This window comes from Bufo gargarizans, chromosome 5 (genome assembly GCF_014858855.1).
Source record: "Bufo gargarizans isolate SCDJY-AF-19 chromosome 5, ASM1485885v1, whole genome shotgun sequence".
Taxonomy (NCBI): domain Eukaryota; kingdom Metazoa; phylum Chordata; class Amphibia; order Anura; family Bufonidae; genus Bufo; species Bufo gargarizans.
The window spans coordinates 53,704,174-53,718,746 of record NC_058084.1 but is presented as its reverse complement, the minus strand read 5'-3'; the positions used below and the strand labels follow the sequence as shown (position 1 = coordinate 53,718,746).

The 14,573-nt window shown below is 46.9% G+C and overlaps 1 protein-coding gene across 4 annotated transcripts in view; it reads right to left on the bottom strand.

Moving 5' to 3' along the window:
• Positions 1-14,573, bottom strand: part of ENPP2 (ectonucleotide pyrophosphatase/phosphodiesterase 2) — a 116,321-nt gene that overhangs the window by 29,225 nt on the left and 72,523 nt on the right. For all 4 annotated transcript variants that reach the window (XM_044294377.1, XM_044294378.1, XM_044294379.1 and 1 more), the window contains exons 16-19: positions 7,263-7,347; positions 7,018-7,105; positions 3,845-4,017; positions 1,439-1,487 (exon numbers count right to left, since the gene is read on the bottom strand). In XM_044294377.1, the coding sequence (XP_044150312.1) occupies positions 1,439-1,487; positions 3,845-4,017; positions 7,018-7,105; positions 7,263-7,347 (395 nt within the window). The remainder of the gene's footprint in view (positions 1-1,438; positions 1,488-3,844; positions 4,018-7,017; positions 7,106-7,262; positions 7,348-14,573) is intronic.

Below are 14,573 nucleotides of genomic sequence, written 5' to 3'. Positions count from 1 at the left end.
CAACTTTTTCTAGAACAATAATGACATTTTTCAGTATGTTTTGTTTAGAAATGTATCACAACGTGGAAAGCTGGAGACAACCCAAGGTGATCTACCGAGACACAGTGGAGCCATAAGGGGGGAAAAATAAATAAAAAAAAATCTAAAAAAATCTTCAGGTACCATGAAAATCCATTACGCAAAGAATTCTTGCACCTAGGAATGTCTAGTGTTTTAAGCCCCATTGTTCTATTGGCTGGTGAGCAGGGGGGCCTGATTTCTACCATCATAGCCTGAAGTAATAAACTAGCAGATAATGCTGGCAAATTCTCAATATTAAGACTTTCAAAAAATGTATGTATTTTAATAACTAAATAACTAAAACAATTGACACATTCACCTGATCGAGTTACAGGGAACCTGTCATCAACTTTATGCTACCCATACTAACGGCAGAATAAAGTAGAGACAGGAGAGTTGATTTCAGCGGTCCGTCATTTATAAGTTAAAAGTAAGTGGTTGCAGAGAACCAACATCACAATCATTGCAGACTGGGCCTGGAAGAGAGTCAAGTCTACTTCAGAAGAGTCCTGGTTATTCATAATCTCCTGCACTCTCGCCCATCTGCTGATGACTGAGTCTTCTACCTAGTTTTCTCCCTTTCTGTCTAGGAGAGAACTGCCAATCATCAGCAGATGGGCAAGAAAGCAGGAGATTAGGAATAACCAGGACTCTTCTGAAGTAGACTTGACTCTTTTCAAGGCCTGTGCTGCAATGATTGTGATGCTGGTTCTCAGCAACCACTTAGTTTTAGCTCATGAGTGACACACTGCTGAAATCAGCATTTCTGTCACTATTTTATGCTGCCCACTGTGAGGTCAGCATAAAGTTGATGACAGGTTCCCTTTAAGAATACATAACCATAGAGACAGACCATGCAGCCTATATATAACCGCTAAAAAGAAGGGGCTTAACCCTGGTGCATACTTGCCAACGCTACAAATCTATGTAGTTTAATCTTGCAAATTGGACCAAAAAAGGGATGGGGTTTATGTAAACCTCACCCAAAAGTGGGCATTTAAGGTGTTTCCATGCATGGGCTAAAATGTCCCAATTTTAGTTCTTTCCTCTTCACTTCTGGTTGTTGAGAATTGGTACATGACCGCCCTCTCCAGAGGAACTGCATTGGTTGCAAGCAGAGGGGAGGAGAATTGGTTTAGGATCGTGGAAAAAGTATGGAGGGGAGCACAAACACCAGGACCTTCTACAATATGGGACCATATCAAGGGGTCCTTCTGATCTTTTTCTATGGCGCTTCCGCTGCATGCCACCGATTAGGGGTATCAACGATAAAGCACAATTATTACACAACGTTTTCAGATCAGACTGGAGCCAATAAAAGAGCACAGTAAGGAAAAATGGAGGACTTTCTACAATCATAGCATCTTATCATTCTTACCGTCAGTTCCTTTAAGGTTTAGTCGTTTATTCAACTCCTCAGCCTTATTCTTTACATGAAAGATAAACCACAGAAAAATGATTTAGTAAAACACTGACATTTTTTTAGGTTTAGTAATGGGTGTATATGTTGTTTTACTAAAGCTAAATAATTACGGCCTGAACACACCTGCAAAATACTTCTACTCAAGAAGCAAGAAAACCATCTCTCAGGTGGCACTTGTAGGTGGCTAGACAAAGTCACTGCTTGACCCCTTACAGAGTCTTAAAGGGGTTCTCTGGGATTTTCATATTTAGAGCCTCTCCTCAGGATAGATCATCAATAGGAGATTGGCGGGGGTTTGACTCCCGGCACTCCCGCCGATCAGCTGTTTGAGGAAACCACGGCACATAGCAAAGCTCTGGTGAGCACCTCGGCCTCCTAGCAGGTTAACAGGCACAGCACCATCCATTGGATAGCGGCTGTGCTTGGCATCACAGCTCAGCACCATTCACTTGAACGAGAATGAGCTGTGCCTAGGCAACGTGACCGATTAACGCGACATCACATGGCCTAAGAGGAGACCCAAGTACTCACGGAACACCATGGTCTCTTCGTACAGCAGATCAGTGGGTGTATTGGGAGTCAGACCCCGCCAGTCTGATGTTGATGACCTATCCTAAGGATAGGTCATCAATATGAAAATCATAGAAAACCCCTTTAAACATTATCACGGTATGAAACAAAACAGAAGCACTCATCTGTAGACTGCTCTCTTTCAGAGGCTTTTTATAGGGTCCATACATGACAGGGTAACAACTTAGAAGTAGTACTTGAGAGACACCTGAACGAGAGCAAGTACTAGCAGAAGCTTCTTTCACCAGCATACATGTGTGTTGTACAATAGTCCTTTTCTTATAAGTGTAAAACTCTGGGCAACTTTTCATTAGTGTTCTGTACTTTTTAAGGAAGGGGTATTCCAATAATGATTTAGCCTTTATCGAGTGCGAGTCTGACTGCAGTGACCTTCATAGATTGATAGTGCGGGAGTCCTGCTTTTACAGTATGTGCTGTCACTCCATTTAAAGTCTGGCAAACTGATGGAGGTAGCCTACTATAGCGCTGTAGACTCCCATAATGTTTAAAAACAGGGCTGAGACATGCACAACCACTGCTCCATTGAAACAGAGGACATAGAACCCCCAGCCATATACTAGTTATCTCCTATCCAGTCCATCTCTGGCAACATCTGTATGAACATTTAAATAGAACCTGTCACCACAAAATGCAGTGCAATCTGCAACCAGCAGGTTATAGAGCAGGAGGAGCTGAGCAGATTGATATATAGTTTTGTAGGGAAAGAGTCAGTAAAACATGTAATATATACATTTCAATCTCCGCGTTTTTTTAACTTAAAACCACAGCTGCACACAGCTATCAGTGACTGATATAACTGTATACACATATACACAGAGAATGCCATCAGTCCCTGATAACACCTCCCCAGTGTACAGCTATCAGTGACCGACAGCTATCACTGTAACACTTACACAGAGAATGCTATCTATTACTGATAACACGTCGCCCCATGTACAGATATCAGTGAGTGTCAGCTATCTCTGTATACACACTTACATAGAGAATGCTATCAATCACTGATAGCTGTCAGTCACTGATATCTGTACATGGGGGGGGACGTGTTATCAGTGATTGATAGCATTCTCTGTGTAAGTGTTACAGTGATAGCTGTCGGTCACTGATAGCTGTACATGGGGGAGGTGTTATCAGTGACTGATGGCATTCTCAATAGTTATACACGAGGTAGATGTTATCAGTGACTGATAGTGTGTATAAAGAAATAGCTGTCAGCCACTAATAGCTGTACACGGGCAGGTGTTATCAGTGATTGATAGCATTCTCTGTGTAAGTGTGTATACAGAGATAGCTGTCAGTCACTGATATCTGTACATGGGGGGACGTGTTATCTCCGTATACACACTTACACAGAGAATGCTATCAATCACTGATAACACCTCCCCGTGTACAGCTATTAGTGGCTGACAGCTATTTCTTTGTACACACTTACACAGAGAATGCTATCAGTCACTGATAACATCTACCTCCTGTATAACTATCAGTGACTGACCGCTATCTCTGTATACACACTTGCATAGAGAATGCCATCAATCACTGATAACACCTTCCCTGTGTACAGCTGAAATCAGAAAAACCAGAGATGGAAATGTATAAATGACAAACTATGTTAAAAGCTTTGTTGAATCTTTTCCCACAAAACTATATATCAATCTGCTCCGCTTCTCCTGCTCTATAACATGCTGCCTGGATATTGCACGGAATTTTATGGGGACAGGTCCTCTTTAAAGTGTGCCACATATCACCGTAAGGCACGCATTTTGTGACATCTACCTTATCATCACAAGAACATCCAAGCTCTTCATTTACAGTGGATTGAGACAGAACTATTGGGACTGGCTTGGAGGCTTCTTCTGGCATTGCTGGCTTGTGAGATGCTGCTCTTAAGAGATGGTTTAAGCTTCCGTGAGTCCCATTGTTGGGGGCAGGTTTCAAACCCAAGAGATCTGAGGGTACAGAAAGCAATTTAGAACTACACTGATCAGTAATAACATTAAACCTACGTAGTGCATGATGCTGTGAACCAGCCATCACAATCTGGAGCTTATTAAAGTGGCTCTGATCCTTATGTTTGCCCATTTTTTTCTGCTTGCAACACAACAACTTCAGGATCGGAAAGTTCACTTGCTGCCTAAAATATCCAACCTCTTGACAGGCACCATTGCCACAAGATAAAAACAATGTTATTCACATTACCTATCAGTGGTTTTAAAATGATCCCGTCGACATGAAAATGCAGTGGAATCTGCAGGCAGCATGTTATAGAGCAGGAGGAGCTGAGCAGATTGATATATAGCTTTAAAGGGTTTTCTGTTAAAAATGATGTTTTAACAAGTTCCTGCAGCTTGACCCCTGGGAAGATTAATACTTACCTGCTTCATACCGCTCCGATAGTCCACGCTGCCACAGCTCTCTCCATTTTCCGGTCCTGGCTGGCTATGGGCATGGCCACAAACAGCACATCACCGCTGAAGCCAGTCATTGGCTGGAGTGGTGCATCTGACCATGCCATAGCCAACCGAAGGATAAAGAGACTGGAGGCAGCATGGACCACCAGAGTGACATAGAGCAGGTATGTATGAATCTTCTGTTTCCGGGGTCATGCTGCAGGAACTTGTTAAAAAAAATAAAAAATCTAATTTACAGAAAAAACCCTTTAAGAGAGAAGATTCAGTATTACTGTACTTGTAACTTATTAATTTAAACCTCTGCTCTTTGTATGCTTAGGAGTCATGTGGGAGGTCCTACTCGGTCATTAACAGACCAAAGTAAAAGCTGGCTGTCAGTCACCGATAGGAGTCATGTGGGCAGTCCTAGGCATTGATAGACCAGAGGTTTAAATTAATAAACTACAAGCTTTACTGAATCTTTTCCCATAAAACTATATATCAATCTGTTCTGCTAGGGTTGTAGCAAGTTATCCCCTATCCACAAATTAGGGGATAACTATTAGATCAGTGGGGGTTCTAAGGACACAAATATCCCTAGGAGCCCCCCAGTAATGAACGGAGCAGCAGGTTGAGCATGCACCCCGTCACCTCATTCATCTCTATAGGAGTTGTGGAGATAGCCATATCCATTCATTTCAGGGGGGCCCTGCAGGGTATAGGATCTGCGTTCTCATGGTCAGTGAGGGTCCAAGTGATAGGACCACCACTGATCTAATACTTCTCCACCATCCACGTGGATAAGGAATAACTTGCTGAAACCAAAATACTCCTTTAAATAAAATCAGACTGGTTCTTCACATCTGTAAACCTGATGAACCCATCAGACCGATGCTAAAACATTTCATAGCCAATCAAGTTGAGTATCCTTTTATTGATGTTCATGGATGGTCTTCATCTTGCTTCTACCTGCCAGTGCCCAGAAGTCACCTATTTTACTTCTCATTTACAACCAAATGTACAGCGCTGTGCCTGTGTATACAATAGAGGGGAGCTGGAATGCTGAAGTCCCTACATTTAGCTGATTGCTGGGGGTACTGGGAGTCCAGCCGCCATCAATCAGAATTTTAGGATCTATCCTAAGGATAGACCTTGCATACTACAGGGCTGAACAAACCACCTAAAGTGTGAATTGTATTTATTAATTCTACAGATAATATCAAAAGGGACTGGGGTTATTCTTCATAAAAAAAAGTCAATTTGATCAGGAACATAGCGGGGAGGGAGGGGGGGGGGGTGGATAGGCAGTTAGTTTACATGGAGAAGCAGGGTGCCGTATGTTCCATGCTTTACTGTTCTGTTGGTCTCCTGCGCTCCACAACAGCTGCACATCACGCTGCTGGCTGTATGGGTGGAGCGGGAAGCAGCCTCCTGCACAGCCAGCAGAGCGATGTGTGTTTGTGACCATGTATGTTGCTGCGGATGGGAAAGCAGGATGTGCCAATCATCAGGGAAACAGGTAAAGTATTTGTGTGTTTTTTTATGGAGCTGGAGACAGCACTAGGGGCCAAAGGGGGGCGGAAGGAGGACATAACTACTGTGAAGGGGCACAAAGGTGGGCATAACTAGTGTAAAGGGGCACAAAGGTGGGCATAACTAGTGTAAAGGGGCACAAAGGTGGGCATAACTAGTGTAAAGGGGCACAAAGGTGGGCATAACTACTGTGAAGGGGCACAAAATTCGGCATAACTACTGTGAAGGGGTCACAAGGTGGGCATAACTACTGTGAAGGGGTCACAAGGTGGGCATAACTACTGTGAAGGGGTCACAAGGTGGGCATAACTACTGTGACGGCGGCACAAAACAAAAAAGTGAGCATAACCATTGTGAAGGGGCACAATGTTGGGCATGACTACTGTGAACGGGCACAAAGTTGGACATAACTACTGTGAAGGGGCACAAAGTTGGGCATAACCACTGTGAAGGAGCACAAAAGTGGGCATAACTGCTGTGACGGAGGCGCAAAACAAAAGTGGGCATAACCATTGTGAAGGGGCACAATGTTGGGCATAACTACTGTGAAGGGGCACAAAGTTGGACATAACTACTGTGAAGGGGCCACAAGGTGGGCATAACTACTGTGAAGGAAAGTGGGCATAACTACTGTGAAGGGGCACAACTGCTGTGAAGGGGCACAAAAGTGGGCATAACAACTGTGAAGGGGCACAAAGTTGGGCATAAACTACTGTGTAGGAGCCAGAAGATAGGCATAACTACTGTGAGGGGAAATAATGTGGGCAAAACTGCAGTAAGGAGGCACAATGTGGGCATTTCTACTGTAAAGGAGGCACAATATGGATATTACCACTGTGAGCGGGCACAATGTGGGCATAACTACTGTGAAGGAGCACCATGTGGGCATTCTCTCAAATGCAAATCTAAGTAGAGATCCTTACCAAACCAAATTAAAATAAAACCTTAAATCAAAAGAGACAACAGCTTTACGAGTGTTCAGGAGAGTACAGAGAAGGACTACAGACCATGCAGGCTGTCACTTACCACACATGACATTGTACAGTTCAATGTTTTCAAATGGAGGCACTTTGCTCTTGTATTTAAATGAAGGACCGTGCCCAACAAAAACCGTCTGGTGAAGAAAAAAAAACGTAAATAGTACTCAAAGAGAAGTCGTGTGCAGTGCAAAATAAACTACTGCTACATTAATGTCGGCACCTGACTTATAGAATGTCATAGTTTAATTATAGTTTAATTATAGAATGTCCCAGGGTTCTTCCCTTTTGTACCTGCATGCTGTTTATCTTGTTGTCATAGCCGTGGTCTCCTTGGAAGCTGCATTTGCCAGCCTTCTTGTACACATCCACTTGTTTTCTAGTAGGTAAAAAAAAAGGTACAAAGTTAGGCAAATGCAAGAAGAGTTCTGATTCGAGGGACTGACCCATTAAAGGGGTTCTATAGGTTTAGAAACAGTCTTCAGCTACTTAAAACAACCTCAATAGAGCAATGCTGCTACCTCAGGCAATCTGTCAAAGTGGTGGTGCTCGTTTTTGTAAGAAAGCAGCCATGATATCCTACCACCTTTATATACCTTGGACCCTCTAGGGAACTTGCATTAATGGCATGTGAGCACTGAGGCCAGTGATCCCCTGCTGCAGTCACATGAATGATGTACACAATGTCATTGCAGGACTGGTGGGGACCACTGGAGTGGTGGCATTGAAGCAGCAGGGGATTTAATGAGCTCTCAAGAGTGAGCTCTCAAATTTGAGGGGCAAGACAGGCCTTGGGACTCATAGGAAATGGAAATGGAATCCTTAATCCACCGCGCCAAGGAGGACCTGGAGGCTTTTAGACCCTTATTCTTACCTGAGAATAAGACAAATAGGTTGTAGGATCTACGTAAACCTTTTGACACTTCGAGATACCTTAAGACAGAGCGTCTTACATCTAGTGAGTGGAAGTTAGATTCCCTAACATTAGAGGGATTACTGCAAAAGGAAGGCAAGACTATCTCCTGGTTACGGTGGAAATCCGATACTACTTTAGGCAAAAAACCTGGATCTAATTTAAGAATGATTCTATCATCGGTGATACGGAGATAGGGTTCTTGTATCGCTAGTGCTTGAATCTCACCTAGCCTTCTTGCGGACGTGATGGCCACCAAGAATGCGGTCTTAAACGATAGATGTTTGGTGGAACAACTAGATAGGGGCTCAAACGGGGCAAGTGTTAAGCCTGTGAGTACCGTATTGAGGTCCCAGTTGGGGATCCTGGATTTTAGAGAGGGGCGTAGTCGAGAAGCAGCTTTCATAATTCTTCTGATCCAGCGATGACTGGCTAGATCTCGATCAAAGAAGCAAGCTAGGGCCGAGACCTGTACCTTCAGGGTAGAGGGTCTAAGACCTAATTCAAGTCCCTGCTGGAGGAAGTCCAAGATTTTCAGAAAACTGGGCGGCTCTAAGTTTGGGGCAGGGTTACCAATCCAGGTACAGAATCTCTTCCAAATCTTTAGATAAATCGAGAAGGTAATCTTCTTCCTACTCGCTTTTATGGTAGATATCACTTGGTCAGAGAGCCCTTGTGACTTCAACCTCTGGACCTCAGGATCCAAGCTGACAACTTGAGGAAGCTCGGGTTTGGGTGTAGAATTGGCCCTTGATGAAGCAGGTCCCTCCTGGAAGGAAGAGGCCATGGGTCCTCTATTGATAGATTTTTAAAAGCAGGGAACCAGCTCCTTTTCGGCCAATAGGGAGCTATTAGAATTAGCGTTGTATCTTCTAGGTAGGGTTTCTGGATTATCCTGGTAAGTAGAGGCAAGGGTGGAAATGCATAACTGAGATCCCAGTCCCAATGAATCGTGAGCGCATCCAGCGCCCGGGGATTGTCCCGTGGGTTTAATGAACAGAACGTTGGTACCTTTGCGTTCTTCTTGGAGGCGAACAGATCCACTTGTGGGGTGCCCCATCTTTCTGCCAGAACCTGAAACACTTCCCGATTTAGAGACCATTCGGTATGGTCTATTAACTGGCGACTGAGATAGTCTGCTTCCACATTTAGTATCCTTTTAAGTGAATTGCGGAGATGGATCTCACGTGGGACTCTGCCCAATTGAAGATCTTCCTTGCAATGGACATCAGTTTCTCCGATCTCGTGCCTCCCTGGTGAGAGAGGTAAGCCACCGTCGTCGTGTTGTCTGAAAGAATCTTTACGTGTTGACCCACGAGAAGGATTTCTGCAGCTTTCAGAGCTTTCCAGACTGCTTCCAGCTCTCTGAAGTTGGAGGATTGAGAGCGGGTTGTTGGAATCCAGGAATCCTGAAACAAGTGATCTCCCACTTTCGCTCCTCATCCTTTTTCGCTTGCATCTGTAAGCACTTGAATGTAGGGAGTCTTCTCCCAGGCAACTCCCAAGGACAGATTGCCTGTGCTTTTCCACCAGTCTATGGAGGTCTTCACCACTAGAGGGATCAGAACTTTGTGATCCAAGGAGGACTGTTGTTTGTTCCAAGTTCTGAGGATCCATGACTGGAGGGATCGGAAGTGGGACTGGCTCCATGGGACAGACGAAATGCAGGATGAGAGAAGACCCAGGAGACTCATAGCTTCCCTTATGGGACAAGACCTCCTGTTCTGGAATCGTCGAACCTTCAGTTGGAGGTTTTTGACCTTGTCTAGTGGAAGAAAGGTATGTTGAGCTCGAGAATCCAGGATGACGCCCAAAAACTGGATAGTGATGGAGGGTATCAGGTTTGATTTTTTCAGGTTCACCAACCACCCTAGATCTTGGGTGAGAGACAGGAAGGTTTGTAGGTCTGTTCTGAGTTTGTTCTCCGAATTCCCAATTAGGAGGAAATCGTCCAGGTATGGTATAATCACCAGTCCTTTGTGTCTCAGGAAGGCCACCATCTCGACTACCAGTTTCGTGAAGACTCTGGGTGCAGATGATATCCCAAAGGGAAGGGCCGTAAACTGGAAGTGACGGGTTACCCCCTTGAGGTCCTGAATGGCAAACCTCAAGAACCTTTGTGACTCTGGATGAATTGGGACGTGATAGTAGGCGTCCTGAAGATCTACTGAACACATCAGGGCATTCCTCCCTATTAACGGAATCAGGGACTTTAGGGATTCCATCCTGAACTTCCGATAGATTACAAACTTGTTCAGGGCGTTCAAGTTTATAATTGTACGGAATGAGACTTCTTATTTCTCTACCAAAAACAGGTTCGAATATAACCCTTGTCCTTGCTGTGTTGATGGGACTTGTACTATCACATCCATCGCCAGAAGGCTTTGAATCCCTTGCAGAATCCTTTTGCGTACCTTGGGGGAGTTTGGGTTAGTAACAACGAAGCGGTTTGGGGTAGATGAAGAAAGTTCGATTCGGTATCCGAATTTTATGATGTCCCGGACCCAAGGGTTCGGGGTAATGGACTCCCAAGGAGTCAGAAAATTCTTCAATCTCCCCCCAACTCTGGCGTCATTGTTTATCCGAGGACTTATTTTGGGAGGAGGAGGGGTTATTTCTACCCCTGCCCCCTTTCGGATAGCTCCAGCGTCCTGACTTTCCTTTATCCCTAAAGGATCTATTCTGGCTAGTGGGGGCCCGAAAGGGATATTTCCTTTTATAGGGTCTCTCCTCTGGGAACCCCTTTTTCTTGTCCGCAGCTTTTTCCAGGATACGATCTAGGACAGGGCCAAAGACGTATTCCCCCGAGAACGGGATGGAGCATAGTTTCATCTTTGATGTGTTGTCGCCTGACCAGCTCTTCATTCACAAGGCTCGGCGGGCCGCATTGGAGAGCCCAGCGTCCTTCGCAGCAAATCTGACAGATTCAGCCGAGGCGTCTGCCATAAATGCTGTGGCGGACTTCAATGGGGGGAGGGACCTTAAGATCTCATCCCTGGGAGTATTATCTCTGATGTGAGATTCCAGCTCCTCTAGCCACAGCCTCATGGACCTTGCTACCGAGGTAGCTGCGATGTTTGCTTTTAAATTAAACCGCCACTTCCCACGATTTTTTTAAAAGGCTATCTGCCTTCCTATCCATGGGGTCACGCAGCTGAGAAGTGTCTTCGAAGGGCAAGGCAGTCTTTTTATTGACTTTTGCGACTTGAATGTCAACTTTTGGTGTTTCACTGAAAATTTTCACTTCACTAGTGTCAAACAACAGCCGGTTCTTAAAGGACCTGGACACCCCCAACCTCTTCTCTGGGTTGGACCACTCGTCGAGCACCATATCTCGTATGTTCTCATTAATTGGAAACACCCGGGTCTTTTTAACCCTGAGTCTCCCGAACATCTCGTCCTGGACTGAGTGGGCTCTTGGGGTTTCTTCTACCCCCATAGTGGCCCGGACAGCCCTTAAAAGGTCTGGCATCTCATCCAATGAAAAGCTAAATTTCCTATCTGATTCTGAAGTATCAATATCAGAGGAAGCCGCCTCGTCCTCCCGGGCTCTAGATGATGAGGCATCTTCCTCTATCATCCCCGGGTCTGATAAAGAAGGAGAAGGTCCCCTTCGCTTTTCAGGTGGATCCCTGGGTAAGGGCATTTGGGATAAGGAGGTTTTCACTTCCTCATGAATTATGGACCTCAATTCATTAAAGAAGGAAGGCTGTTCTTCAGCGATAACGCTAGAGATGCAGTCCTTGCAAAGTTTTTTGCGGTAGTCGTCCGGAAGCCGTTTGAGGCAGGACACACACTTAGACTGTTTCCTGATTTTTTTCTGAGCCTCCTTAGTGACCTGGGAAGAATAACCCCCATTAGCCATGTTAAGTATACATGGAGCTAATACAATCAGAAGCCCCAAGCCAGAGATGTGGAGGAGGAGGAACAAGCAACCTGGTACAGTGTCTAGGAACAAGTAACAGGGCAAAGAAGCGCTTCCCCACAGGGGAACTTACGGTAGGCGGCACAGAAGGGTCTCCAGGGGAGCGGGGTTCAGTCGACATGACCGCACGCTGACTCCGATGTACGCCGGTACACTGAGACATACGGCACTTGCTGGCGACGAAATTTGAACAGGAGACGCTTCCTGGATGACGTCACTTCCCCCGTCCACCGGAAGTGACGTCTGACGCTTTTCTGAAGCGCTTAGGCGCGCACCCGGCGATAGCCAAGCAGGCCCGGCGGGAGATCACAACCCGGGAGCAGGCTCACATATTGTAATGGAGCGAGGCCTCCCTCCTTCACCCCTGCCCAGCGTTAGTACAAGGACCGCAGGAGGGCAGGGGGAACACCAGGTAAGGTGTCAGGAAGTTACCGTCTTCATCTTCATCTCCCCACAGGGAGACTCTCTCTGCCCCTGTCCTCTGTAGGGACAGGAAACACTGGTGCTGGTGGTAGGAGGGGGGGGATTTAAACCCTCTCTCTGTTCCTGCCCCTACAGAGGTCAGGGGTCAATCTCTCCTTGTAGCAGTCGTGGTGATGAGGTGGAAAATATGGTTATGTTCAGGGAGCTTTAACCATTCCTAATGTGGTCTTATAAATGTAATCTGTAGGCTCATTTTGCTAAAAATACGCTATTACTAACCTGTCATTCATAAAAATAAGGTGCCCAAGGGGATGTAATAGGATCCAAGCTGCCGCCCGCACCCGCCGCCGTTCGTGCCCAGCTCCGCCTTTCCCGACCTCAGCGCCGCCTCATAATCTTCTGTGATGCCTCCCGCTTTCCCTCCCTCCCCCCTCCTCCTGCTGTAACATCGCTGTGACGCCTCTCCCCTCCTCCTGCTGTAACATCGCTGTGACGCCTCCTCCTGCTGTAACATCGCTGTGACGCCTCCCTCCCCCCTCCTCCTGCTGTAACATCGCTGTGACGCCTCCCCCCCTCCTCCTGCTGTAACATCGCTGTGACGCCTCCCCCCCTCCTCCTGCTGTAACATCGCTGTGACGCCTCCCCCCTCCTCCTGCTGTAACATCGCTGTGACGCCTCCCCCCCTCCTCCTGCTGTAACATCGCTGTGACGCCTCCCCCCCTCCTCCTGCTGTAACATCGCTGTGACGCCTCCCCCCTCCTCCTGCTGTAACATCGCTGTGACGCCTCCCCCCCTCCTCCTGCTGTAACATCGCTGTGACGCCTCCCCCCCTCCTCCTGCTGTAACATCGCTGTGACGCCTCCCCCCTCCTCCTGCTGTAACATCGCTGTGACGCCTCCCCCCTCCTCCTGCTGTAACATCGCTGTGACGCCTCCCCCCTCCTCCTGCTGTAACATTGCGATGTTACAGCAGGAGGAGGGGGGGGGGGGGAAGAGAGAGCGGGAGATTATGAGGCGGCGCTGAGGTCGGGAAAGGCGGAGCTGGGCACGAACAGCGGCGGGTGCGGGCGGCAGCTTGGATCCATTTACATCCCCTTGGGCACCTTATTTTTATGAATGACAGGTTAGTAATAGCGTATTTGTAGCAAAATGAGCCTACAGATTACATTTATAAGATCACATTAGGAATGGTTAAAGCTCCCTGAACATAACCATATTTTTATCTGGAGGGGGTGAAACCTGGTGACAGAATCCCTTTAAGGATTTTTTGTATACCAATTTGTGTTCTTAAGCCAACTTCTTTAACCCCTTAAAGGACACAGGGCGTACAGGTACGCCCTTGTGCCCTGGTACTTAAGGACACAGGGCGTACATGTACGCCCTGTGCATTTTCGATCACTGCCGTGCGGCTGGCAGTGATCGGAACCCGGTGCCTGCTCAAATCATTGAGCAGGCACCTAGGCTAAATGCGCGGGGGGGTCCCGTGACCCCCCCATGTCGGCGATCGCGGCAAACCGCAGGTCAATTCAGACCTGCGGTTTGCTGCGATTTCTGCAGTTTCTGATCCCCGCGGTCCCTGACCGCGGGGATCAGAAACTTTAGGATTAAAAATTGTTTCCAGTATCCCTCCCCCCTGCACCCCTGAGTTATTTGAGCACGGTGGGAGGTGCAGGGGGAGGGTTGCGGGCGGTGCGGGAGGCGGGCGGTGCGGTAGGCGGGATCGCGATCCCCCGCCCGCCTCCCATTGCGTAATCGTTGGCATCTAGTGGGTATACCAGGGTGCCAGCACATTGCTGGCACCCTGGTATAAACGGCTGACATCGGTGATGCGATGTCAGCCGTTTAACCCTTTCCATACAGCGGTCCGTACGGACCGCTGTATGGAAAAGGTTAACAGCTCAGGGAGCTTCCTCCCTCTCCCATCGGGGGGCTGCTGTGCCTTTGCAGTCCCCCGAATGGAGAGGGAGAGAGCTTCCAGGCAGCCCCCCAAGCCCCGTCCTGGCCACTACTGAGCAGACGGGGAAGGTTCCCATGGCAACAGGACGCCTTCTCAGGCGTCCTGCTGTCCATGGTTCTGAACAGATCTGTGCTGAAAGCAGAGATCTGTTCAGACAAAGTGTAAGTAAAATACAGTACAGCACTATATATATTGTACTGTACTGTATTATGCAGACATCAGACCCACTGGATCTTCAAGAACCAAGTGGGTCTGGGTCAAAAAAAAAAGTGAAAAAAGTGAAAATAAAGTAAAAATCAAAAAACACATTTATCACTGATTAAAAATGAAAAAAATAAAATTCCCTACACATGTTTGGTATCGCCGCGTCCGTAACGACCTGATCTAT